A 24,452-nucleotide genomic window follows, 5' to 3' on the forward strand; every position below is an offset into this window, starting at 1 on the left:
ATTGCAAAGCTTAGTGAGGGTTGATCCATCTAAAATTCCTTCCTCCATTAGTTTAGCACTGGCCATGAGATGGGTGGTTGGCAACATTTGCCAAAGGGGCACAGATCAGTAGGGACATGTGGAGGGGGGAATTTCAGAAGGAATTCATTTGGTTACAATTGTCCACTTTCATCTCAAAATGTCCATTTTGTTGACATTGGCCTCTTCAGAAACCTCCAACACCAAGAAATCTGAACTGAACTGAAACCAAAAAGCTGACACTCAATGACTGCGATTATTTCTTTAACAGTTTAACCAGCAGATGCAAACAAAATATCATAGTTCAGCTCTTACAAAGTCACAAAGCTTCATTAATCTTATGAGAACCAATCTGTATTAACAGCACAATCGCTACGATTTGTACCAGCATTTTTACAAAAAAAAAGAACCAGGTCATACAAGAGAAAACATTTAAACAGAATTATTATTTTTCTTTTAAAGTCACACTTTCCATTAGAAAAAAAAATGGCAGTTTATAGAACCTCCATCTTAGTGTGAGGAGCAGTTCTCAGGAGCCTTGTGGGTTCGGAAGGTCAAAGATAATTGGCGGATTTATTGGCTGGAAGCTGACTGTGCAAGTGGAGGCGTTTATGTATGTTGTGTAGCCGTCTGTCATAATACCGTAACCTGTGGAGGAGAAGAGGGTCACCTCAGCATTAACTTTCCGAAGGAACATCAAACTCATTACCCCGCGCTCCGTAGCACAGACACCAGCAATCCGAGCTCACACCGTTTCACACCCACTGTCCCCCAGTGCCGTATGGGTTCAAAATAGGCAACTTCAAATTTCTGTACCTGAGAGTTAATGGGTGTTGTCCATGACTCCCTTTTCCTTTAAAATATTTCTTAAAACTAACCTCTTTGACCACGCTTTTGGTCACTTGTCCTGATGTCTCTATGGATGTCAAATTTTAGTTTACAAATCACTCCTGTAAATTATCTTAGGATGTTTTACTATGTTAAAAGGTGCTATGTAGATATATGTTGTTGGTACAAGAGAAACACATCTTGAACAGTATGTGTTCTAGTCCTCAATCTCCTTTAATTTCCCTTTTTAATGAAAAGAACATCAGAGTTGCTGTCAAGTTGCTCAGAGGCAGCCTTGGTCAGAAGAGTTAGGATCAATGCCTACTCTACAAACTTGGACATATGATACAGATTCAGTTCAATATTGAGTGAGTGCTGTTCTATTACCCTGATGTACCTACATAAGGTACGATTTGTCTGGATAGCATGCAACACAATAGCTTTCACTGTATCTCAGTACATGTGACAATAATAAATCAAATCAAATCAAAACAGTTGGAGATGTGGCCAAGTTAATAAATGGTTAAAATAAGGCTCATATCTACTCTGTCAGATGGATACAAAGATCCCATGAAACAATTAAGAAACAGCATGTTCATCCAGTTTCCTGGCCAACATTCCCCTCTCAAGCCAAAATTCAGATAATCTATGGATTAATCCATTTGCTATTGATGGTGTCTTGCTAAGTGCAAAATGGGCACTTGCATTTTCCTACAAACATTGACTGCACTTCAAAATAAAAATCTACTTCAGAATATTTCGGCCTCCATGTTTAATGAGGTTACAATTCCACTTGGAAGAATTACAATGAAGATTCAGTGGATTGTTTCCTATGGTGAGAATGTTTGTCTATGAAGAATGGCTCAGCAAATTATGTCTACCCTCTCTGAAACTTTGAAGAATATGAGGTGATCTCATTGAAATATACAAAATTCTGAAGTGGCTTTACAGGGTAGGCACAAGAACTTGCTTCCTCTGGCCGAGATATCGAGAACATGGAGACATGGTCTCAAGATGTGGGACTGTGGGTCATTTAGGAATGAGATGAGGAGGATTTCCTTCACTCAAAGGGTTGTGAATCCTGGGAATTCTCTACTGCAGAGGGCTGTAGATATTCCATCATTGAATGTATTTAAGACCAAAAGAGATTTTTTCCTCTCTCAGGGAATCAAGGGAGCTGTGGAATGGTCAGGAAATGCGAGCAGAAGCTGAGATCAGTCACGATCATATTGAATGTAAGTGCACAACCAATAGGCCGACTTCCCTGTTTCTTACGGAAATCTCACGGATTGTGAAAACGGACATATAGAAACCAAGGCAATTCTTCAAAGTGGCTGAGATTGATGGAGAAAAGCAATTCTTGCAATGGGTTGTTGCATTAAAGTTGATAACTATAGCTCAACATGGAATGGGGCATTGAGTTTCACTGATTAGTTTTAATCATTTAACATTAACCTACTCTGTTCAAGAGGGAAAAAAAGCAGAGTCTTTAGGAATTCCCCAGTTTTCCAATTATCTAAAAAGAGGGCATGATGAAAACTTTATAGAATTCTCGTAACTTCCCGTCCGTAGGTAATAAATCCATGCATGTACTGAGTTAACCCTGTGTGTTGTCTATATTCCTACTTAGACAACATGTTATTTAAAGTGCTGCAATGATAAATAACTTCATTCACTGTAAGTCATCAGTACCTGATTGCCTCAAAGAATGTGCATTTATACAGCATCTTCAAGTATCGTTCCAGTCTCCCGATGAGCATCTCAACCAGTAACTTTGCAGTGTGACCACTATTAGCTTGTAGGGAAATACTGGAGCCAATTGGTACATAACAGAATTACAAACTGGCAAAGTTGTGCTAAACCCAAATCAGATTTTGGCTGGAATAGGGTACGGATCTAGTCACCATACAGTATAAGGGACTTTGAGACAATGGAGAGCGTACAGAGCAGATTGACAAGAATTATACCAGAAATACAGGGATATTATTATGAACAAAAAAAAACGTTGCTGGAAAAGCTCAGCAGGTCTGGCAGCACCTGTGGAGGAGAAAACAGAGTTAACGTTTCGGGTCCGGTGACCCTTCCTCAGAACTGATGGTGGCTGGGAAAACGTCAGTTTATATGCAGAAGATAGGGAGGTGGGTGGGGTAGGGAGTAAACGATAAGATAGAGCCCAAAAAGAGAGAAAGACAGTTGGACAAGACAAAGGAGTTGCAAATGATATTATTATGATTCAATTAAATGCATTTGGCCTTTGCAACTGCCAGGAATGTCAGATCCAAAGACTGTACAGAACTGTGCTAGTACCTGTGTATGTACATAAAGACTTTTTATGAACAAAATATATTATTGCAATAAAAAAATCTGATGTTACTTCACAAGCTACAAGTGGATCACAAAAATGAATTTCAAATTTAGCGTGGTGGTCGTTCACTAAAACATAAATACACCAGGCTGCAGATTTAGTTTTAACAGTAAAATTGAAGGTTATTGCACAAAAGAAATAAAAATAAAATAAACCAAACAATTTATCTAAATTTAACAGTTTGTTTTGCTGAGCATTTTGAAATCTTTCAAATGCCCTTCTAGTGTCCAATGCTATCACCTTACAGTTAAATTCCAGAGAAATGTTCCTTTCCTATCAACTCAAAAGGCTTGACTTAACTGCTTCTTCATAGTTCCTATCCTGTAAACTGTGGAGTCTTTTCCCCTGAATATCCACAGAACTGAGAGCTTAAAGATTCTCAGCTCTGAATAATCTGCAGAGTTCAAACCAAACATTCCCAAGTCTGGAAGTTTTTACAAACTACAACATTTAAAATGAGGTAACTTATTCCCTCAATTGTTTTGAGCAATTTACTTTTCCAGGAGAGGCTACACTTGCATTTGACCCCAATCAGATATCCTTTGAAATGAACCCAAAAGCTTTTTAATTAAACTTTACGAATGTGGTCATCATAGATTCTGCTACAGCTAATGGTGTAACACATTTTCTTGCCTGTTGTAAGCCCCCACAATTACAAACATCCATTAATACTACAGGTGTCCCTGTCACTGCACGCTCTTTCTGACGTATATTGGCTTTCAAATCAGAGTTCAAGAATGCATGACCGAAATCATTTTTAAACCCCCTCCACAAAAATAGGCTAACAATCAAGTGTCACCAATTTAAACATTTTGTTAATAATCGTTGCACTTTTGCATAAGTTATTTTCTGCAATAAGCTAGATCTTTACAAACTGAACAATCCTGGCTGACTTGGTTCTGATACTGATACAGTCTAATACATAATTAGTAACACTACCTCCGTTTTCAAACTCAAACTTTATTGTGGTCAGTGGTGGAGAGGGACAAAGGAAGGACTCAGATCAGCCTCCCTAACTGCTGTGTAACAGTATGGATAGAGTAAGCACTCTATATTGTGGAGAACAGCATAAGTGGAGGCCATCCACATGAGATAGTCAGCAAGAAATCTAACAGAGAATTCAGAAGAAAAGTATTTACCCTAAGAGTAGTAAGGATGTGGAAGTCACCACCTCAGGGGCTAGTTGAATAAAATTGTGTGCACATAATTATGGATAAGCTAGATAAGCATGTGAAGGAGAAGGAAACTGAAGATAGTGATGATAAATTTAGCTGATGAGAGATGAGGATCATGTATATTATAAATGCTGGTACACTCCTGTTGGGCCAAATGGCCTGTTTCTATGCCATAGATTCTAAATGATCTATTACAGGATCTTACAAAGCAGTGAAACTTGAATGCTCTTGTTCTTCTTTTTATGTAAAAATGATGGTTCCGATACCAGGTACGGTCTACTGTGAATAATGTTCTTTATGCCTCATTAAAAAGGTAACCAATAAGATTATCTTTCCTTCAGTGTCGTATTCCCATGGTACTGTGCTGAAGGTCAGTCTTCAGCCTGTGCTTAAATCTCTGAAATGGCATCCAAATCCACAACTCCCTGACTTTGGAGAGAAAGAACTACAATTTTAAGCAAACCAGTAGTAACTGCCAAAGACAAAGGCTCTTGTATGTCTATGGTCACAGAACAATTGCACAGATGACTGGGGATCAGAGGGAGAAAGACAGGATCAGGGATTACAGAGACTGAGGATTGAGATACAGGAAAGAGAGTGAGAGGGAACATTGCAGAATTGGGAATGGAGTAGTGAAGAAACAGAAATGAAGAGAATTATATGTTCAAAGTAGGTTATACAGGGATATTAAAGTGGCCTAAAGGGAGGATTGTAGAATGAGTAGCCATCAGTGGAGGGAATGGAAGTTGAGAAAGGCCATGAATAGTCGAGAGGGCAGTTTAATGTTTCCCATCATGGAGACTGAAGGAACTGACATCACAAAGGTGAAAGTGGAAAGGTTATAGCAGTCAAAGGGGGGCAGCTTGAGAAGACATTCGATTGAGGTATTCAAAGTTGAGAGTCATCTGGACAGGGAGAAACTGTTCCCATTGGCAGAAAGATGCAGGGACTGACTTAAAGTGATTAAAGGTGAAATATGGGAAAACTCTTTCTGTTTTATAATCACAGTCATTGTTCGGATCTGGAATGTGCTGCCTGAGCGCATTGAGGAGGCCAATCCAATGGGGTTTTGTAAACCGGAGGAAAAACAGAATGCAGGGTTAAAGGAAAAGGCCAGATGAGAGGGTCTTGCAGAGAGCAGGCAGGGGTTTGACAGGCTGAATTACCTCCTCCTGAGCTGTAAACTCCATTCTGTGATGATCTTCTTGATAGTGATTGGGTGTGATAGGGAAACTGCACAGCACAGGATGCTGAAAGCAGAAGTTAAATTGCACTTTTGATGGCTATCAGGCTGAAATGAGTTGGTCAGTGGTGCTCTTTAAGGAGTAACAACAGTGTGTGGCTGTGGCTTTGAGGTGGTGCAGACATTACCCCTGACCCATACCAATCTCTAATTAGAGTGGAGAAGGTCCAGATCCCACATGAGAAACCACTCGGATGTGAAGCCACAGTTGTTAATTCTGGTTGTCTACTGATTTATTAAGAACACAGCAAGACTGAGTCAACAGACATTTGTGTGGAACTGACTGTGGTATCAGTCTGCGGTTACCTTGATACAATAACCCTCTGCTCACTGTTTTAAATGAGGAGCCACTTCATCTAAGCTGGGCTGCTGTAGCTGTTACAGTATCCAAATAAACAGAGCTGACACAACAACAATTATTATTTAATTGTCCACAACTATTCACGACTGGATGTGGCAGGACTGCAGAACTTAGATCTGATCTGCTAGTTATGGGATCGTTTGGCTCTGCCTATCATTTGCTGCTCAGGCTGTGTGGGACACGAACAGATCAGTTTGTGGCTTCACCAGGTTGCCAGGTGTTACTCCTGACATACCCTGCTGCACTCTTCATTCAGCCAGGGTTGATGCCCTGGCTTGATGGTAATAGTAGAGTGGGGAATATGCTATGATTTCAGATTATGATGGAGTACATTTCTGCCGCTGCTGCTGATAGCCCACAGCACCTCATGGACTCCCAGGTTTGAACTGCTAGATCTGTTTGAAGTCTATCCAACGGTGATAATGCCACATGATGAGAGGGTGTTCTCAATGTGAAGACAGGAATTAAAGTCTGCAGGAAGACCAAACAGTGATCACTTTTGCTAATACTGTCATGGACAGATGCATCAGCGGCAGGCAGATTAGTAAGGATGAGGTCAAATATGATCTCCCCTTGTGTTGGTTCCCTCACCACCTGCTTCAGACCCAGTCTAGCAGCTATGTCCTTTAGGGACCTGACCAGCTCAATCAGTAGTGGTGCCACCAAGCCACCCTCATTGCTTCCTCCAAGTGTTGTTCAATATGGAGGAGTACTGATTCATCAGCTAAGGGAGGATGGTGCGTGGTAATCAGCAGGATGTTCCCTTGCCCATGTTTAACCTGCCATGAGATCTATAGTGCTTACAACATCGACAAACATCCCAAGATGTTTCACAGATTATGACACTGCACCACATCAGCTACTTGGGCATATGTCCAAAAACCTGGTCAAAGAGGTAGATTTTAAGGGGTGTATTAGAAGAGGAAAACAAGGTAGAGAGGCGGGGACGTACAGGCAAGAAATACGGTTCAGTCAGCTGAATGTACGGCCACCAGTGGTAGAGTGATTACAATCAGGGATACGGTAAAGGACAGAATAGGAATAGTGTATAGATCTTCAGACGGTGGTGGAAGCTGGCAGAGACAAGAGTGGATGAGGTCTGGGACCAATTACTAGAGTGAAAAATTATTAGTGTCAACTTATACATATAAGGCATTCCTCTGCAAATAATGGCACATTCTTGAGGCCACTTTCGGAATATTCAGACTTTTTTGGGGGATGGGGATGGTGCGAAAAGAGAATTCTTGGGAAGCCCTCTGTGGATTCTATACACTCCTGGCATCCTCTACAGATATTGAGACAGTCGTGGGGTTAGATCCCCAGTAAATACTGAGATATACCTCAGAATGAACTAACATTAGATATTGAGACACTCCTGGAGACCCAGTGCAAAAACAGAAACAAGTCTAGGAGGACCTCTTGCATAGGAGAGCTCCCGTAGATACTGAAATATTTCTGGGAAGTGTTGTAAACTTACAGATCAGCTATAATCCCACTGAATGGCTGAGGGACTGAATTACCTCCGCTTGTTCCCTATGCAGACGTGGTCAGGCATTCTCTGACGAAAGTGTTTGCAAGCAAATATGTTCAATACTGGATCAATGGCTGTATTTGATCAATCAACAACTTGGGCTGACCAATCTTTTCTATTCAATTATGGGAGAGTGAGAATATAGTCCCAGGAATCAGCAGCTAACCATGACTGGGAACATTTAAAAAAACTGGAAGTTTTTCCCTAAAAAATGTTTGTTGCTCCTTAAATGGCTCCAAAAGTGATGTTTCAGGAGGAGCTTGCACATCGGGTTGCTGTTGAAACAGGCCGATCCATGAAAGTGTCTGGCTTGTCTTCCATACACTGCTTTCTGAAAGCATTTGACATTTTAAGAAGCAATTTCTGTTACACGAATTGCTACCAGTGTGCGTGTGTGCACAATTGGAAATGCAAATGAGTCCAAGATGACATCAAATGACTAGCTGTCTAAAGTCATTTGTTTCACGACAAAGTGATCCCTCAGCACTTCCTGTGTTTCTGAAATGGAATTTAAAAGGATTCCGTCATGAGAACGTTCACAAGATTTTAGGCAGCAATTTGAAAATGTATTCCAATTAATATTAAACAACTGCTCTGTGGCAGAGTTGACTGCATTATGTTGACTTTGACGAAAAAAAACACCTAATAGTTAAGTTCACAGTGGCAGCGTTGCTTCTCTGAGTACAGCTTTGAATTATACTTTAAATATTAACTTACATTAATTATTAACTCTGCGTTCCTCCCAACACTGCATCCCATCCATCGCACTGCACACTTTTCTATCACTGGTGTCTGTCTAGACATGGAGTTTCCTCCCTAAACCTTTTAGTATCTCCTCAAAACCCTGCTTAAAGCTGACCTGTCTGATCACCTGGGAAGCTGTCTCCATCTTTGACTTCCTGGTCAGATTTTGTTTCTGACTGTGCTTCTATCAAATGCCTTGGGAGTTCTTCCCCATTCCATAGAATCCCTACAGTGTGGAAACAGGCCCTTCAGCCCAACAAGTCCCCACCGACCCTCAGAGCATCCCACCCAGACCCATCCCCCTGATCTACACATCCCTGAACACAATGGGCAATTTAGCATGGCCAATCCACCCTAGCCTGCACATCTTTGGACTGTGGGAGGAAACCGGAGCACCCAGAGGAAATCCACGCAGACACGGGGAGAATATGCAAACTCCATGCAGTCACTGGAGGGTGGGATTGAACCTGGGTTCCTGGCGCTGTGAGGCAGCAGTGCTAACCACTGACCAATGTACTGTCCAAACTAAACTGCTCCAGGTGAGGCTCGAACTCACAACCTTGATATTGCATATGCCTCTGTACTGTCACATAAGTACCGCGCGCTGACTGATTGTGCCACTGGAGCTGCTATAAAGGTGCAAAAGAAAAGCAATTGCCATTGCTGCTGTTGGCAGTCAGTGGTGACACTTCCAAGGGAGGAAGATTTTGGGTTACTTCAACACTGTTTCCGCTGACTAGGGGGAATGACTTTTACACAGTGCTCCTCTTCCACATTTAGGAACTGGGAGTGCACCAAACAGTGAACAAGGAGAAACAGTAGGCCACTTGGCCCTTCGAGCTTGCCCTGCCATTTAACAAGGTTTGATTTTAACCTCAACTCTACATATTTGCCTATCCCTTTAATAATCAAGAATCTATCTACCTCTGCCTTAAAAATATTTAAAGATTTTGCATCCATTGTCTTTTGAAGAAGGGAATTCCAAAGACTCAACCGTCTGAGAGAGACATAGAAAAACGAAAAGCAAACTTGAATTTACAAAGCATCCTCCATGACCATAGGACACTCTAAAGCGTTTTACAAGTGGAGTGACTCAGTGAAGGTTGTCATGCTGTAAAGTGCTTTTGTGATATTGATTGAAGAATAGCTTCCATATTGTTCTTCAAAATTATATCATGACCTATTTCTCATCCACTGAAGAGGGCCGATGGTCTTCAGTTTAATGTCTCACCTGAGAGGCAGTATCTCCAACAGTACTCCAGTAGAATGTCGGCAGAAATTTTTGTCATTTATATAAACGATCTGGATGTCAACATAGGAGGTATGGTTAAATTTGCAGATGACACTAAAGTTGGAGGTGTAGTGGACAGCAAAGGAGGTTACCTCAGAGTACAATGGGATCTCGATCAGATGGGCCAATAGGCCAAGGAGTGGCAGATGGAGTTTAAGTTAGATAAATGTGAGGCGCTGCATTTTAGAAAGGCAAATCAGGGCAGGACCTATACACTTAAAGGTAAGGTCCTGGGGAGTGTTGACAAACAAAGAGAGCCTGGGGTGCAGATTCATAGTTGCTTGAAAGTGGGGTTGCAGGTAGATAGGATAGTGAAGAAGGCATTTGGTATGTTTGCCTTTATTGGTCAGTGCATTGGGAATTGGGAGGTCATGCTGCAGCTGTACAGGCCATTGGTTTGGCACTTTTGGAGTACTGTGTGCGACTCTGGTCTCCCTTCTATAGGAAGGATGTTGCGAGACTAGAAAGTTTTCAGAAAAGATTTGTGAGAATGTTGCCAGGTTTGGAGGGTTTGAGCTTTAGGGAGAGGCTGAATAGGTTGGGGCTATATTCCCCAGTGCGTTGGAGGCTGAGGGGTGAACTTACAGAGGTTTATAAAATCATGTGGGGCATAGATAGGGAAATATACAAGGTCTTTTCCTGGCGTCAGGGAGTCCAAAACTAGAGGGCATAGGTTTAAAGTGAGAGGGGAAAGATTTAAAAGGGATCCAAGGGGCAACTATTTCACGCAGAGGGTAGTGTGTGTATGGAATGAGCTGCCAGAGGAAGTGGTGAAGACTGGCATGCTTACAACTTTTAAAAGGCATCTGGATGGGTATATGAATAGGAAGGGTTAGAGGGATAAGGGCCAAATGCTGGCACATGGGACTAGATTTATTTAGGATATCTGGTTGGCACGAATGAGTTGAACTGAAGGGTCTGTTTCCGTGCTGTATATCTCAATGACTCTAAGTCCCTGAAATGGGACTTGAACACACAACTTTGTGACTCAGAGGCAAGAGTGCTACCTGTTGAGTCACAGTTGACACAAGCAGGAGAAACAGGAATGGAAATTTAATAGCCTGTAACACTCCATTAGGGGCTGGTCTGTGATTATATTGATGGTTGCAAGGACTGGGAAACTCCAAGTGTACAGATCACAATTTCTTAACCTGTGTTCTCTGGAAAAAACTTTGCCATCATGGTGGGAAAGAGCATTAAAAAACCTCACTCATTAGAATTTAATAATCATTTTTCAATTGTTTGTGTGAATCATTTCTAATGGGATTTTTCACCACTGAAGGGAATATTAACACCCCCATCAGTGGCTGTAGAGGAAATGGTGCATGCAATGTGAGTATTCTAAGAATATTTGTGAAATCTGCTAATTAATATTGCTATGCTGGAATCTTAACTATCTCCCCTTGCTATTCAAAGACATTGCCATCAGTGGATACCTCGCCGCCATTAACATCCTGGGGGTTAATAATGACCAGAAAATGAACTTGATCAGCCGTATAAATACTGTGGCTACAAGAACAGGCAGAGGTTTGGGTATTCTGTGGCAAGTACCTCACTTCTTGACCATTTACAAGACACAAGACAGGACGGGGTGAAATACTCTATACTTGCCTAGATAAGCGCAGCTTTAACAACATTCAGGAAACAGCTCCTGCAAAATCCTTTGCAAATCGCACACTCTCATGACTTGGAAATATATTATACTCCTTCACGAACACTGGGTCAAAAACCTAACAGATCCATAGGTGTATCATCTCCATACGGACCGACAGAAGTTCAAGAGGATAGCTTACCAACACTTTCTCAAGGAGATTTAGGGATGGACAATAAGGTCTAGGCCTTTCCAGTGACATCCACATTCCATGAAAAAAATAAAAGAGGAATAGCTTGTTCTAAGGAATAAGGAACAACTATTTTGACTATTTCTCACAGCTTTCTGAGAGTAGTCTTTAGAGAGAAATTGAGTGGGAGAACATGCGAAATAATTGGATAACAGTATGCATAAGAACAGTCGTTAAATTTAATGTTGATCTCGCTCTCTACGCACATTCTCTGTAGCCGTAACATTGTATTCTTCACTCTGTTCTATTATCCTATTGGACCTTTGTATGATACGATCTGCTTGTACTGCACACAAAACGTAACTTTTCACTGTACCTCGGTATATATGTCAATAATAAATCAAATCAAATCAAATCAGCAGTCAAATTTCACGCTTCATTCTAAAGTCATACATAAGAACTTATGGAAGAAGCTATTCATGCCTCATGTGTATATTAACTCTGTCATTGTTTCAGAATAAACTCACAGCCTCAACAGCTTTTCAGGGGAGTTTCGAATTCCTTCTCCTCTTTGTATGAAGAAGTGCCTCCTGACATCACCCCTGGATGATTTAGATCTAATTTTAAAGTTATGGCCCCTTGTTCTAGGAAGTAGTTCCTCTCTCTTTATCCTATTATTCCATCCTTTCTTGAGAAAGGATGTTTCCATCATAAACAGTTATATTTACATTTTAAATGTGAATTGTGTGTGCTAAGTTGTCAGGTGGGATTTACAGCTTCCTGCTGACTGGAGCTGCTGTTTGGTAGAGATAAAAAAGGCAGTTGTCTAGCAAAACATGCCCCTGTCGATCAAAGTCAGATATAGCAATCACTTAATGTTGTTTTGTTTCCAGTTGCCCCTTTTGTGGCATTGATTGAATGGTGTATTTTTGTCTAAGGTTCCAGTTTCGGATGAGACATTGAGTGAAAGCTGTGAGCCGCTCAATCTGGCTTTAGGGTGGGTGGGGGGGGGGTGGGGAGGTGTGCTGGTGGTGGTGGGGGTCAGTGGTGGGGGGGAAGGTTCCTGCTTTGCCGACTATTTATGCTTCAGGTATTGCTGGGTACAAAACAGCCCACGGTATTGTTTGAAGACAGGGAGTGTCTTTAGCATTCAGGTCAACATTACCCCTCAATCCATGATGCTAATAGAGGAAGCTGATGTGAGGTGGCAAGAGGTGCACGTGGCTGCATGAAAGATACTGCACAGAAACAAACCATGTGGAGAAACCAGTGAGTACTCCACCTGAGCTTCCTCTCGCCCTCCCTCATGCAGCTTTATCAGTATAAATCTCAGATCCTTGCTCTTTGTTGAAAAATAGGATCTGCATTCACCTGGCACCTTTTACAATATGCTTGGGTACCTTACAGCCAATGGTGTATTTTAACGTGCAAGTCACTACTGTGATGTAGGCAACATGGTAACCAATTGCACACAGCAAACAGTGAATTGATAGTGCAGGATAAATATTGGCTAGGCAGGACTCCTCAGTTCTGCCATGGGAACTTTGACGCCTGCCTGAGAGAGCAGATGAGACCTCAGTTAAACTTTTTATTAAAGAAGTAGGAGCTCTGACAGTACAGTGCTTTTACACTGGAATATCAGCCTGTATTTCTGTGCTTTAGCCCAGGAGTGGAACTTGAGACTTTGCAACTCAGAGGCTTTCAAAAGAAATGTGTTGACATGTGCTTCTCTAATTTCCCTTTGAGTGCTTAAATACTAATCATTTCAACAACTCGTATGGTAGTAAGGTCCACTCTCTGGGTAAAGGTACCTGAACACTTTATTTCTTGGTGACTGTCTTACATCTAGAGCCCTTAATATGGCTCCTTCTCTCTGTATGCATGCTATTAAACTGTTTCATAATTCAGACACCATCACAGATTATTTAAATGCTGATTCTATATATCATTGCATTAATAAATAACAAACTCTGCCTGTTACATTACTACACCAAAGTTTATAGCACAAATATTGAAATAAAAGCAAAATAATGCCTTTGTTAAAAAGTAGGGAGGGAAATGTGACTACAAACCTTTACTCTTAACTTTCTATTTATCCCATTGGTGTTTGCCAGATAAATATGTTCTGAAAATAACTTTCACCCTGACTTACATAAAAGCCCTTGCACTTCAAGGCAATTCTGAGGGACATGTAAATCCTGGGATTCAGGGAGTGGATTTGAGTCAGTTTAATCAACTTGTTCAGACATGTTATTACTCATATCTGGAGAAGGTGGGACTTGAACCTAAGCCTCCTGATACAGAGGTATGGACACTACCATTACACTTAACAGCCCCAAATAGGGGTCCATTTCAGTAAGTCATAAAATTTGATTTGATTTATTGTGGTCACGTGTACCTAGGTACAATGAAAAGCTTTGTTTGCGAGCAGCACAGGCAGATCATAGTAAACAAGGCCATATAGAGCACAGGGTGCTCAGACAGAGTGAGGCATATAGGTTACAGTGCGCAAAGCAAGAACGACATTAACAAATTCTGTTTTCCTTCAGGAAATGGGAGGTATTTTGGAGCACGCGGTGTAACACTGTAGGTTTCTGGATTTCTTGCATTTTTCCTAAATTGGACTCAGTAGGCATTTAGCTGGGCTGCTCAATGTCTCACATCCATGAATCAGAAAGTTGCCTGATTACTTGGTGCACTGGGCTGAACAATTCATCGCACACGAGGCCCATCAAAATGCCCCAGGCTTCATGCCCAAGGTCAAAGGGCAACTGCCACTAAAACACATCCCACTGTCACTCTGTGATTTCCCCAGAGCCCATCCCTAGGGTCAAAATCCAATCCTTCCTCTCCCTCAGGCTGTTCACTCTCTCCTCAGATTTACAGACAATTAAAACCTAAACCCAATGTCACCCATTTACCTCATCTTGTGACTGGATCTTTCACCTGTGTTTGCCAATGAGAATAATCCTCTGGAGTTGAATTCCAGGTATTGGCTAACAAGAATAAATCATCTGGTTTTATCAGTGATTTACTACTACCAACCATGCTGTGGGAGGTGCTGATTATCAAAGAGACTCTTAACTGAAGTCCCCAGCTAAATGATTCCATGGCTGCTATTCCTGAGGAACAGCAGTGGAGTTCTCCCCAGTGTCCCGGGCCAATACTTATCCGTCAACCAACATAAAATGATCCATCTCTTTAGAACATAGAACAGTACAGTACAGGCCCTTCGGCCAATGATGTTGTGCCGACCTATTATCCTACTAAGATCAATAAAACTATAGCACGTGGGCTTGTCCGGGAGTTGAACCCGGGACCTCTCATATGTCACCACGATACAGTACCCTAAGCTAGAATCATACCCCTAGACCAACGAGCTGTTCTTTGTGGGTGCTTACTGAGTACATTTGTCAGCTGTTGTCTCATACATTATACTACTGAAGTATCTGATTGACTATGAGCATTTTGTGATATCCTAAGGTGGTGTAAGACACGACAGAAATGGAAGTCAGGATCAGGGACAGCTTGATGCAATTGTAAAGGGCCCTGACGGGACCACACTACAGCTATTGTATTGGGTGTAGTTTTGGTGGTCCTTACCTGAGGATGGATATTCTGGCTATGGCAGGGGTGCAACAAAGGTTTACCAGACTGATTCCTGACAGATTGAATTGGTCAGGACTATACTAATTGGAGTTTAGAAGAATGAGGGGGTGATCTCACAGAAACCTATAAAACTCTAACAGGATGTGTAAATGCAGGAAGAATGTTCCTGATGCCTGGGGAGTTTAGAACCAGGGGTCACAGTCTGCAGTGATGGGGTAGGCTATTTAGGACTGAGATGAGAAGCTTCTTCACCCAGACAGTGGTGAACCTGAAGAATTCTTTGCCACAGAAAGCTGTTGAGGCCAAAACATTGAACCTTTTAAGGCAGTGTTGATACAGTTCTTAGGGCTGAAGAAATCAAAGAGTTTGTGGAGAAAGTGGGAAGAGGGTATAAGAGCTGGATGATCAGCCATGGTCATACTGAATGACAAAACAGGCTTGAAGGCGGAATGGTCTACTCCTGCACCTATTTCCTATGTTTTTATGTGACAGTGATTCTACCACAGTTGGCTGATTGACTATGAGCACTTTGTGACATCCCAAGGTAGTGACAGGCACCACAGAAACGGTTTAAAATAATCCAACGAACTGCGGATGCCGGAAATTAGAAACAAAATCAGAAATTGCTGGAACCTATCTTTCCACTATGATATTAGAGCTCACTGTCACTAGCTTCCTGGTTCATTATGAACTCAGACACTGCCATGAAAAGCTGGGAAGCTGTGAAGGTAGTTTGTGGGCTCACATCAGAGAACAGAAGTTGCCAACTGGTCAGCAAAATCCAACCAGGAAACCAGAGAGACCTGCATTCATATAGCGTCCTTCATGACCTCAGTAAGTCCTAAAACACTTTACAGCCAGTGAAGTACTTCTGGAGTACAGCTGCTATTGCAGTGTAGGAAGTGTAGCAACCAGTTTGTACACAGTAGAGGTTGCATAAACATTTAGGTAGTGATGATAATCTGTTTTAGTGATCTGACTAAGAGAGGAATATTGGACGAGACACCAGGAAATATGCCTCTCCCCTTCTTCAAAACCCTGCCATGTCTGTTCCTGCCTTCACCTAGTGTTACACCCAAAATTTTGCATTTATTGCCAGTGTAGCACACCTTCAGTGCTGCACCAGAAAGGTCAGATTTAAGTTTCTGCTCAAGTTTCAGGAATGGGACTTCAATCCACAAGCTTTCAACTCCAAAGTAAGAGTGCTACTCACTGAGCTGCAGCTGACATTGATATCTTTCTGTGAAGTAAAGAACTCAGTTACCCTCCTATGCCGATCCCAGTTCACCCAGTAAATGGTTAACTTTAACCTCTTTCAATGAAGCATCAAACAAGAGATGAAAAGAAAACACACGCCTCTAAAGAAAGAAATGCTCACTAACTACCTTCTTGGCAACTGGGGGGATGGGTGTGCATTAACTATAAATCTTGTCGTATTCCCAGAACCATTTATAAAAGTGCAATTGGGATTGAGAAAAGTCACCAACCCTCGTGGATTCCTCCAAAGACGTGTAGTTTTGGCCGTACTCGCCTCTGCACTGTGTTTAAGAGCTCGACACAGCCAACTCTCTGTAACTCTTTGGGAACCCAGTCTCGAAAACCTGAAACCAAAAATAAAATGAAAACCATACAATGGGATTCCTTTCTAATGGGCCCTGCTTAATAATGGAATTACACCATGCTGACATATCACTTACTGTTACACTGGAAATGCGTTGTTTAATTTAATCCCTCTTACGACAGTTTATATTCAGGAATTAATGGGATTGTCCCTGTTGCACAGTACAGTAAATAGGATCTATGTACTATGTTGCTGGTAACGTGGAGCCACATGTTAGGCCCACCAAGTGTAATTGCTGAGATTGATCAGAAGTTGTTGTTGCTTTCATATCTGCTCAATCTTTCCTCAGAGAACAGACTTCTCAATCGGAAACAAAAACTGAAATTGCTGGAAAAGCTCAGCGTCTGTGAAAAGAAATCAGAATTAATGCTTCATGTCCAGTGACCCTTCCTCAGAACTGGTCTGAAGCTGGTTTACAGTCTCATAGGTTGCGATATGGAACACAGCGAATAATATAGCATCTCCCTGACAAATTACAGACAGAAACTAGCAGCTCTATTGTGGGGCCATTTTGACAGGTTAACACATGTTTTTAATACAAAAGAACAGGATTGTTACTCAGACTGTGTTATTTTTCTTTAATTTGTTCATCCAAGGCCACAATGTAAAAATTCTTAAAATAAGGCTCAGTGGTTAGCGCTGCTGCCTCACAGCGCCAGGGACTCGGATTCAATTCCACCCTTGGATGTCTTTGTGAAGTTTGCATGTTCTCCCCATGTCTGTCTGGTTCCCTCCCACAGTCCAAAGATGTGCAGGCTAGGTGGATTGGCCATGCTAAATTGCCCATAGTGTTCAGGGATGTGTAGATTAGGTAGATTATAGGGGGATGGGTCTGGGCGGGATGCTTTGAGGGTCGGTGTAGACTTGTTGGGCTGAAGGGCCTGTTTTCACACTGTAGGGATTCTATGATCTATGAAATGTTGGTGCTGTTTTGCACAGAGCTGTGGAAATGCAATGGATCTTTCTAAATTAGGTAGAGGGTTGGAGGGAGGACCCCGAATTGGAACAGGTGCTATCTGATTGATTCAATTTTTGCAGGTATGGGATTCTGATACGTTTCATGTATGAGGGAAATCCAATTTCAGCAAAGCCATTTCACCACAATACCAAGTTCAAACAGATCCTGTTTTAGCTATTGCCAGGGCTTTACCTGCAGTGTGGGAGTCATGAATCTGTAACCGTATGTAAACACAAGACGTAAACACTCTTGAAGGGGCAGTAAAGTCCGTTTAACTGTTAACATTTGAAATTATTTAAGTCGACAGCCTTTTAAAAATGAAAACAGGAACAGGCTACAGGCTTCACTCAGAGATAAAACAAAAACATCTGATGTATAGCTTTGATTGACAGGCTGTCACAGATTCAAAAGTTGTTTTGATGACATTTCCTCAAAGACTCTTTATAAATGTTTGGCTGATTTCCAAAAGCAATAAGAATCTCATTAAGGAGGATCTCTGAATCCACAGTTTGATTGACAGCTTAAAGAGCCTATTAAAGGATTCGCTTGCCTTGCCGTGTGGCATAAACAGAAGTTTGCTTTTATAAGCGATTAAGCGTTGACATTTTTTAAAAGCTTTGGCTGAGCTTTCATGAATAAGATTTTCAAAAATAATCAAGTTTGCATAGACTATCTGTTCAGGACTTTCTAACATTGGACTGGCTATTAGACACCCTTTCTGAGTGTGTTTTTGACATGGCTGTAAGTGAGATATGTAGGAGGCCCAACCCCCTATGCTCCCACCCTTCCCAAACTCACCTCCAAAAAGGAGCAGCCTGTCCATTACATGCAGTAAGCTATTAAGGATGAAATGGGCCTACCAATAAACCAATCTGCCTTCATCATTAAATGGGGTGTACGCAGGCAGGCAGCTTTATTTTTAGAAATGGCAGGATAGGGGCTATTATTTTTGGTGGCTGCCCTTTGTAGAGGGTGGTTTCTATAAGCTTGCATAATCCATTCCAAGGGTAATTGGTCACCCAGCAGATAATAATGTCCACTGGATGTCAATCCAGAATTGCAAGCTGGACCTGTGGTCTCTACTCAGTGGGACTATCCAGAGTGCAGTATAAACAGGTCTCTGACTCCTGAGACAGCAATGTTACCGTGAAGCAAAAGGCTCTCTAACAAGCAACTGCAGAATGCCCTTTACAATGGGGGAGCTTTATCTTGATGTATGAAATGACTACTTTCATTTCTGTTTTTGTAAACCCCTTTTCAGAGTGACAGGTGTGTGTACACATGGGGCAGGGTGACATTCGTGTGTACACACGGGGCAGGGTGACAGGTATGTGTACACACGGGGCAGGGTGACAGGTATGTGTACACACGGGGCAGGGTGACAGGTATGTGTACACATGGGGCAGGGTGACAGGTGTGTGTACATACGGGGCAGGGTGACAGGCGTGTGTACACACGGGGCAGGGTGACAGGTGTGTGTACACACGGGGCAGGGTGACAGGTGTGTGTACACATGGGGCAGGCTGACAGGCGTGTGTACACATGGGGCAGGGTGACAGGTATGTGTACACATGGGGCAGGGTAACAGGCGTGTGCCAAACCAATTCTGTTTGATATAGGTGGCTGGAGAACTTTAAAGATCATCCACAAGAACACAAATAAAGTCTGACATCTCTGCTTTTAAGTGAAATCATAGGTACATATTCCTTCAATTATGCGACTTCTTCAGGTGTCATTTTGTTTTTTGGTTATGATGGAGATTTGAGGTTATCATGGAGACAATAATCTCATCTTTATACGTCACATATCAGCGTAACGCAGTGGGTAGCATTTCTGTTTCTGAGAAGTGGTTGTGGGTTTAAGTCCAATTGAGCTGATGTACCTGCTGCACCACTGAGGGAGTGCTGCAATGTCTCAGATGAAACCTCTTGGCTGAGATGTTAAATTGAGTCCCTTCCTTCCCTGTCTGGGGCATGTAAAGAACCCATGGCATTGCTTCAGAGAACAGCAAGAGATTCTCCCCGGTGTCCTGTTTGATGCAGATGATACAGTCATCAGCACATTATGGTATGGAATGTATATGTGCAACAGTCTTTCCCCAGATAACACACAAAATAAATGATGCATTTATGCCAGTGCCACCAGCAGGGGGCACAAAGAGACAGTACGGGCTCTGTCAATGACCTAACATCACGAGAGGTACTGGAAGGAAATGGCAGTGATGTGAATAACTGCACTTGGGATGAATTATGGGGCTGTCATGGGGAGATGAGGGAGATGGTGAGAGGGGACAGACACAGCAGCAGTTCCAATCCCTGTATGGCTCCCTGGGTGGCGACATGGTGGACAGGGCAGTCGCAAATGCTGCTGGCCTCCCCACTGAGATAGTTTGCAGTCTCTGTACCCCTCCAGCTGGGACCCAAGCCCCATGCGAGTGGCATATGCGTGGCTGACGACATTATGGTGCATGAAGTGCAGTGCCATAATCAGTGCTGTCACTTCCTGTCATGATCAGGTGACATCCCTGGCTGTGTCTGAGCATGTGCAGTGCTCATATTGTGCGGTGTGTAGTCACTCCATAAAATAAATGGTCTGGACACTTGTCTCATTGGCTTCTCCCTTTGCACAAATCAGCTGTCCCGTTTTGTAGGCGGCCTCACCTAATTTCAAAAGTAATTTATTCAGTGGGCAAACAGCAACATGGTTAAAAATAAACTCAGAAAGTGTTAGAGGAACCCAGCACATCTGGCAGCATCTGTGGAGACAGAAATAATGTTAATGTTTTGAGTCTGGTATGATATGTCTTTTTCTACAAATACTGCTGAGTATCTCCAGCACTATCTGTTTTTATTTCCGATTTCCAGTATTTCACATTTATATTTGTAATATGATAATGGTGAGTTAATCTGTTTCAGTGATGCTGTTTTCAGGGGGAAAAAACCCAGCTCCCGTGCTCTTCTTTGCAATGCTGCCTTGGGATCTTGTACATCACCTGTGAAATGCGGACATGATCTCATTTAAATGTCTCATCTATAGACGGCACCCCTGACAGTGCAGCACTCTCTCAGCACTGTACGTACTGGCAAACACAGGTGGGTTATGTGCCCAAGCCGCTGGGATGGCAACTGAATCCACAATCTCCTGTCAGTGAGACACAAGTGCTGCCCACTGAGCTACTTGTGAATTCTAAAATAAAAAAGCAGCTTTAACCACTTACCCAATGGTGGTCCATGTGTCATGAGAATATCGATTCCCTCTGGAATTAGATTCCATTTGTCCAACAGAGACTGGCCTCTGGGCAAGTTGAAGCCCCAGCCATTAAACCACGGTGTCCTGCAACACAGAGCAAACAGGATTCAGAGCTGCTGAGAAATATTTACATGATTACCAAGCTGTGTGCAAAGTCGAGGTTCCAGCTGTGATCCTCCGTCATTTCTGAACGGTGCTGAGAAATGAAGTATTAGGAGGAGTCCGGGGGTCTTATAGTGATATTGTGTAGGCTTCTGGTTTGTGATCAGTGATTTGCTGATTTTTAGGTGGTTCGAATCACCCTCCAGATCCCTGGTTCTGACAGTAGACTTATTTAGGAATGTGAAATGAGGAAGGCAGGAGACAGATGTATCAGGGCAAAAGAATCTCTGCGTTTATTAAATACAAAAGGTAAGTATAATACAAGAAATAAAGGTAAGTATTTTAAACAGTGAAATTGACAAATCACCTATCCAGAGGACAGTAACTGAATACACTATTCAATTAAACACAGGTTAAACACTATTAGAAGCTAAACAGTAGTTTTGATCACAGAAACTTTTATCAGGCTTCCTACCCTTGGACTGCACTGTCACCACTCACCTTCCCCTCCCTGCTAGCTAGGTTGGATACTTTGCAGTCTCGGGAGTTTTAGCTCACCACTGGGAAAAATGTGATTGTGAAGTACAGCGGGCTGTTCCCACTTGCCCGCGGGCTGTTCCCACTTGCCGTACTCAGTGCCTCGCTGAAGATTTTGGACGGTGTAGGCCTTCAGTCTATGTTGAGTCCACTGATGCGGTAGGATGTGGAGTGGATTTATCGGATGAGTACTTTGGTCTTCCTCACTTTGTGGTGGTTTGTGTGAGCCGGCTTTCACCTCAGGATGTGCCTGAGGTGTCTTGTTGTGTCAGCCGGGTTGGCGGTTTTTGGAGGTCGGCACTTCTTTGTTCTGCAGGTCGTGGTCAGTTGCTGTTGGTTCCACTGGTACGGAACAGGCCTGTGTCGGTAGGTTTCAGAATTGCTGTTGGGATTCCTCTTCCGGAGATAGCAGTGTAGATAAGCTCTTGGTGAGATAGCTCTCTCAGGTGAGATCGGGGCCTGCAATTATACTAATTATGGGCCTGTTATCTTTGTGCCACATCTGCGCTGGCCATTGTGTTACTGATGTTCCCTTTGAGGTCAATTGGCTTCCTGGCAGTTACTTTTTTTAATCATTCATGAGGGATGTGGGAGTCGCTGGCCAGGCAGCATTTATTGCCCATCCCTAATTGCCCAAAGGGCACTTAAGAGTCAACCACATTGCTGTGGGTCTGGAGTCATATGTAGGCCAGCCCAGGTAAGGATGGCAGTTTCCTTGCCTAAAGGACATGAGTGAACCAGATGGGTTTTCCCAACAATTCGCAATGGATTCATGGTCATCATTAGATTGTTAATTCCAGATATTTATTGAATTCAAATTCCACCATCTGCCATGGGGGAATTCGAACCCAGGTCCCCAGAGCATTATCTGGGTCTCTGGATTAACAGTCCAGTGCTAATACCACTAAACCAGCACCTCCAACTTAAGAGATAGTGGGAACTGCCGATGCTGGAGAGTCTGAGATAACAAGGTGTAGAGCTGGATGAACACAGCAGGCCAAGCAGCATCAGAGGAGCAGGAAGGCTGACGTTTCGGGTCTGGACCCATATGTGTGAATGTACCTTGATTCAGGTTGAATGCCCGATATCTCAGTGAATGAATAGTGATTTAAATTGAATGCCCGGTATCTGTAGAGTTCCAAGATGTCTGGGTGTGTAGCCCGAAGTGTAAAAAGTGTGAGCTTTCAGTGTAGAGTGTTAGGTCTGGTCGATCGTCATCTTATAGTCAAAGTGTGAATTGGATTTTCAGGCTGAACAATAGTTCCAGGCAGCTGTCTCTAAGTCTGTGTATTTTTCCCAGAGCATAGCCCAGCTGCCTTTCCTTTCCTTTTCAACGTTTTTGAAAAGTCCGGGGTTTTGGTCCAGTATTTTAGATGATAGGGATTTTTGCTCAATCCTGCAGTTGGCTTACCCAACTGACCTCGCAACACACTATAACTCCCAGATGGAACTCAGACAGGTCAGGAAATTGAGATATGTTGGCCGAGATTTGATTCGTTGATTCGCCTTCTGACAGGTAGACTTGGTGAGGGATGTAATGCTGGCAGAATGCCAAGGGGCTCAGTGGGGTGGAATCTAAATCTCATTCCTGGACGGTTTTGCAAGCCTTGGGAAGAGTAGGCTGTCAACAGGAGCTGGGCGAACAATCTACATAATTAAAGAGGCAATCAATTGGTCATTTTCTCAGGCTGATGGGCATTCCACTGAATGCAGAGTAGTCTAGTGCTCTGTGTCTCTGTGTGTGTGTGTCCGTGTCCGTGTGTGCGTGTCTGTGTGTGTGTGTTTGTCCGTGTGTGCGTGCATGAGTGTTTGTCTGTATGTGTGTGTCTGTCTGTGTGGTGTGTGTGTGTGGGTGTATGTGTGTGTGTGTGGGTGTGGTGTGTGTACGTATGGGCATGCGTATGTGTGTGAGTGTGTGTGTGAGTGTCTGTTTGTGTGAGTCTGTGTATGTGTGAGTCTGTGAGTGTGTGAGTCAGCGTGTGTGTGAGTCAGCATGTGTGTGTGTGTGTGGGTGTGTGTGTGTGGGTGGGTGCACATGGGTGCGTGCTGGTGTGCGTGTGTGTGTATGGGTATGAGTATGTGTGCGTGGGTGTGCGTTTGTGTGGCTGTGTGTGGCCGTGTCTGTATGTGTGGGTGTGCCTGTGTGTGTGTGGGTGTATGTGTCTGTGTGTGGGTGCGCGCGTGTGTACGTGTGGGCGTGCATGTTTGTGTGTGTTTGTCTGTATGTGTGTGTGTGTGTGTATGTGGGTGTGTATGTGGGTGTGTATATGTCTGTGTCTGTTCATGTGGGTGTGTGTGTGTGTGTGTGGGTGGGTGCACATGTATGTGGGTGTGTGTGTGTGCGCACGTGCGTGCTTTTGGTGTGTGTCTGTGTGTGCCTGTTTGGTGTGTGTGTGTGGGTGTACATGTGTGGGTGTGAGTGTGTATGGGTGTGTGTGTGTGTTTGTGTGTGGGTGTGCGCATATGAGTGTGTGTGTGTGTGGGTAAGTGTATGTCTGTGTGCGTGTGCATGTGCATGTGGGTGTGTGTGCGTGTGCATGTGGGTGTGTGCGTGTGTATGCATGTGAGTGTGTGTCTGTGTCTGTGTGGGTGTGTGTCTGTGTTTGTGTATGTGCGTGTGTGTCTGTGTGTGGGTGTGTGTCTATGTATGTGTGTGCACGTGGGTATGTGTGTGTGCGTGTGCATGTGGGTGTGCGTGTGTGTGTTTGCATGTGCATGTGTGTGTGTGTGTGCGCGCGCGCTTTTGGTGTGTGTCTGTGTGTGTGCGCACGTGTGTTTTTGTCTGCGTGTGTGTCTGTGTGGTGTGTGTCGGTGTGCATGTGCGGGTGTGTGTGTGTCTGTGTGTGTGGGTGTGCGTTTGTGTGGCTGTATGTGGCTGTGTGTGTATGTGTGGCCATGTGTATACGTGTGGCTGTGCGTGTGTGTGTGTGGGTGTATGTGTCTGTGTGTGGATGTGTGTTTGTCTGTGTGCGTGTGTGTGTGTTTGTGTGTTTGTGTGAGTGTGTGTGTGTGCGTGTATGTGGGTGTCTGTGTGTGGGT

At 43.2% G+C, this 24,452-nt stretch overlaps 1 protein-coding gene across 2 annotated transcripts in view; it reads right to left on the reverse strand.

Moving 5' to 3' along the window:
- Nucleotides 1-445: 445 nt before the first annotated feature.
- Nucleotides 446-24,452, reverse strand: part of mpped2a (metallophosphoesterase domain containing 2a) — a 183,304-nt gene continuing 159,297 nt past the window's right edge. For both annotated transcript variants that reach the window (XM_048607239.1, XM_048607240.1), the window contains exons 5-7: nt 20,743-20,858; nt 16,434-16,547; nt 446-666 (exon numbers count right to left, since the gene is read on the reverse strand). In XM_048607239.1, coding sequence (XP_048463196.1) covers nt 548-666; nt 16,434-16,547; nt 20,743-20,858 — 349 coding nt within the window. In that variant the 3' untranslated portion in view covers nt 446-547. The remainder of the gene's footprint in view (nt 667-16,433; nt 16,548-20,742; nt 20,859-24,452) is intronic.

Source organism: Rhincodon typus, chromosome 17, assembly GCF_021869965.1.
Source record: "Rhincodon typus isolate 14 chromosome 17, sRhiTyp1.1, whole genome shotgun sequence".
NCBI classification, from domain to species: Eukaryota; Metazoa; Chordata; class Chondrichthyes; order Orectolobiformes; family Rhincodontidae; genus Rhincodon; species Rhincodon typus.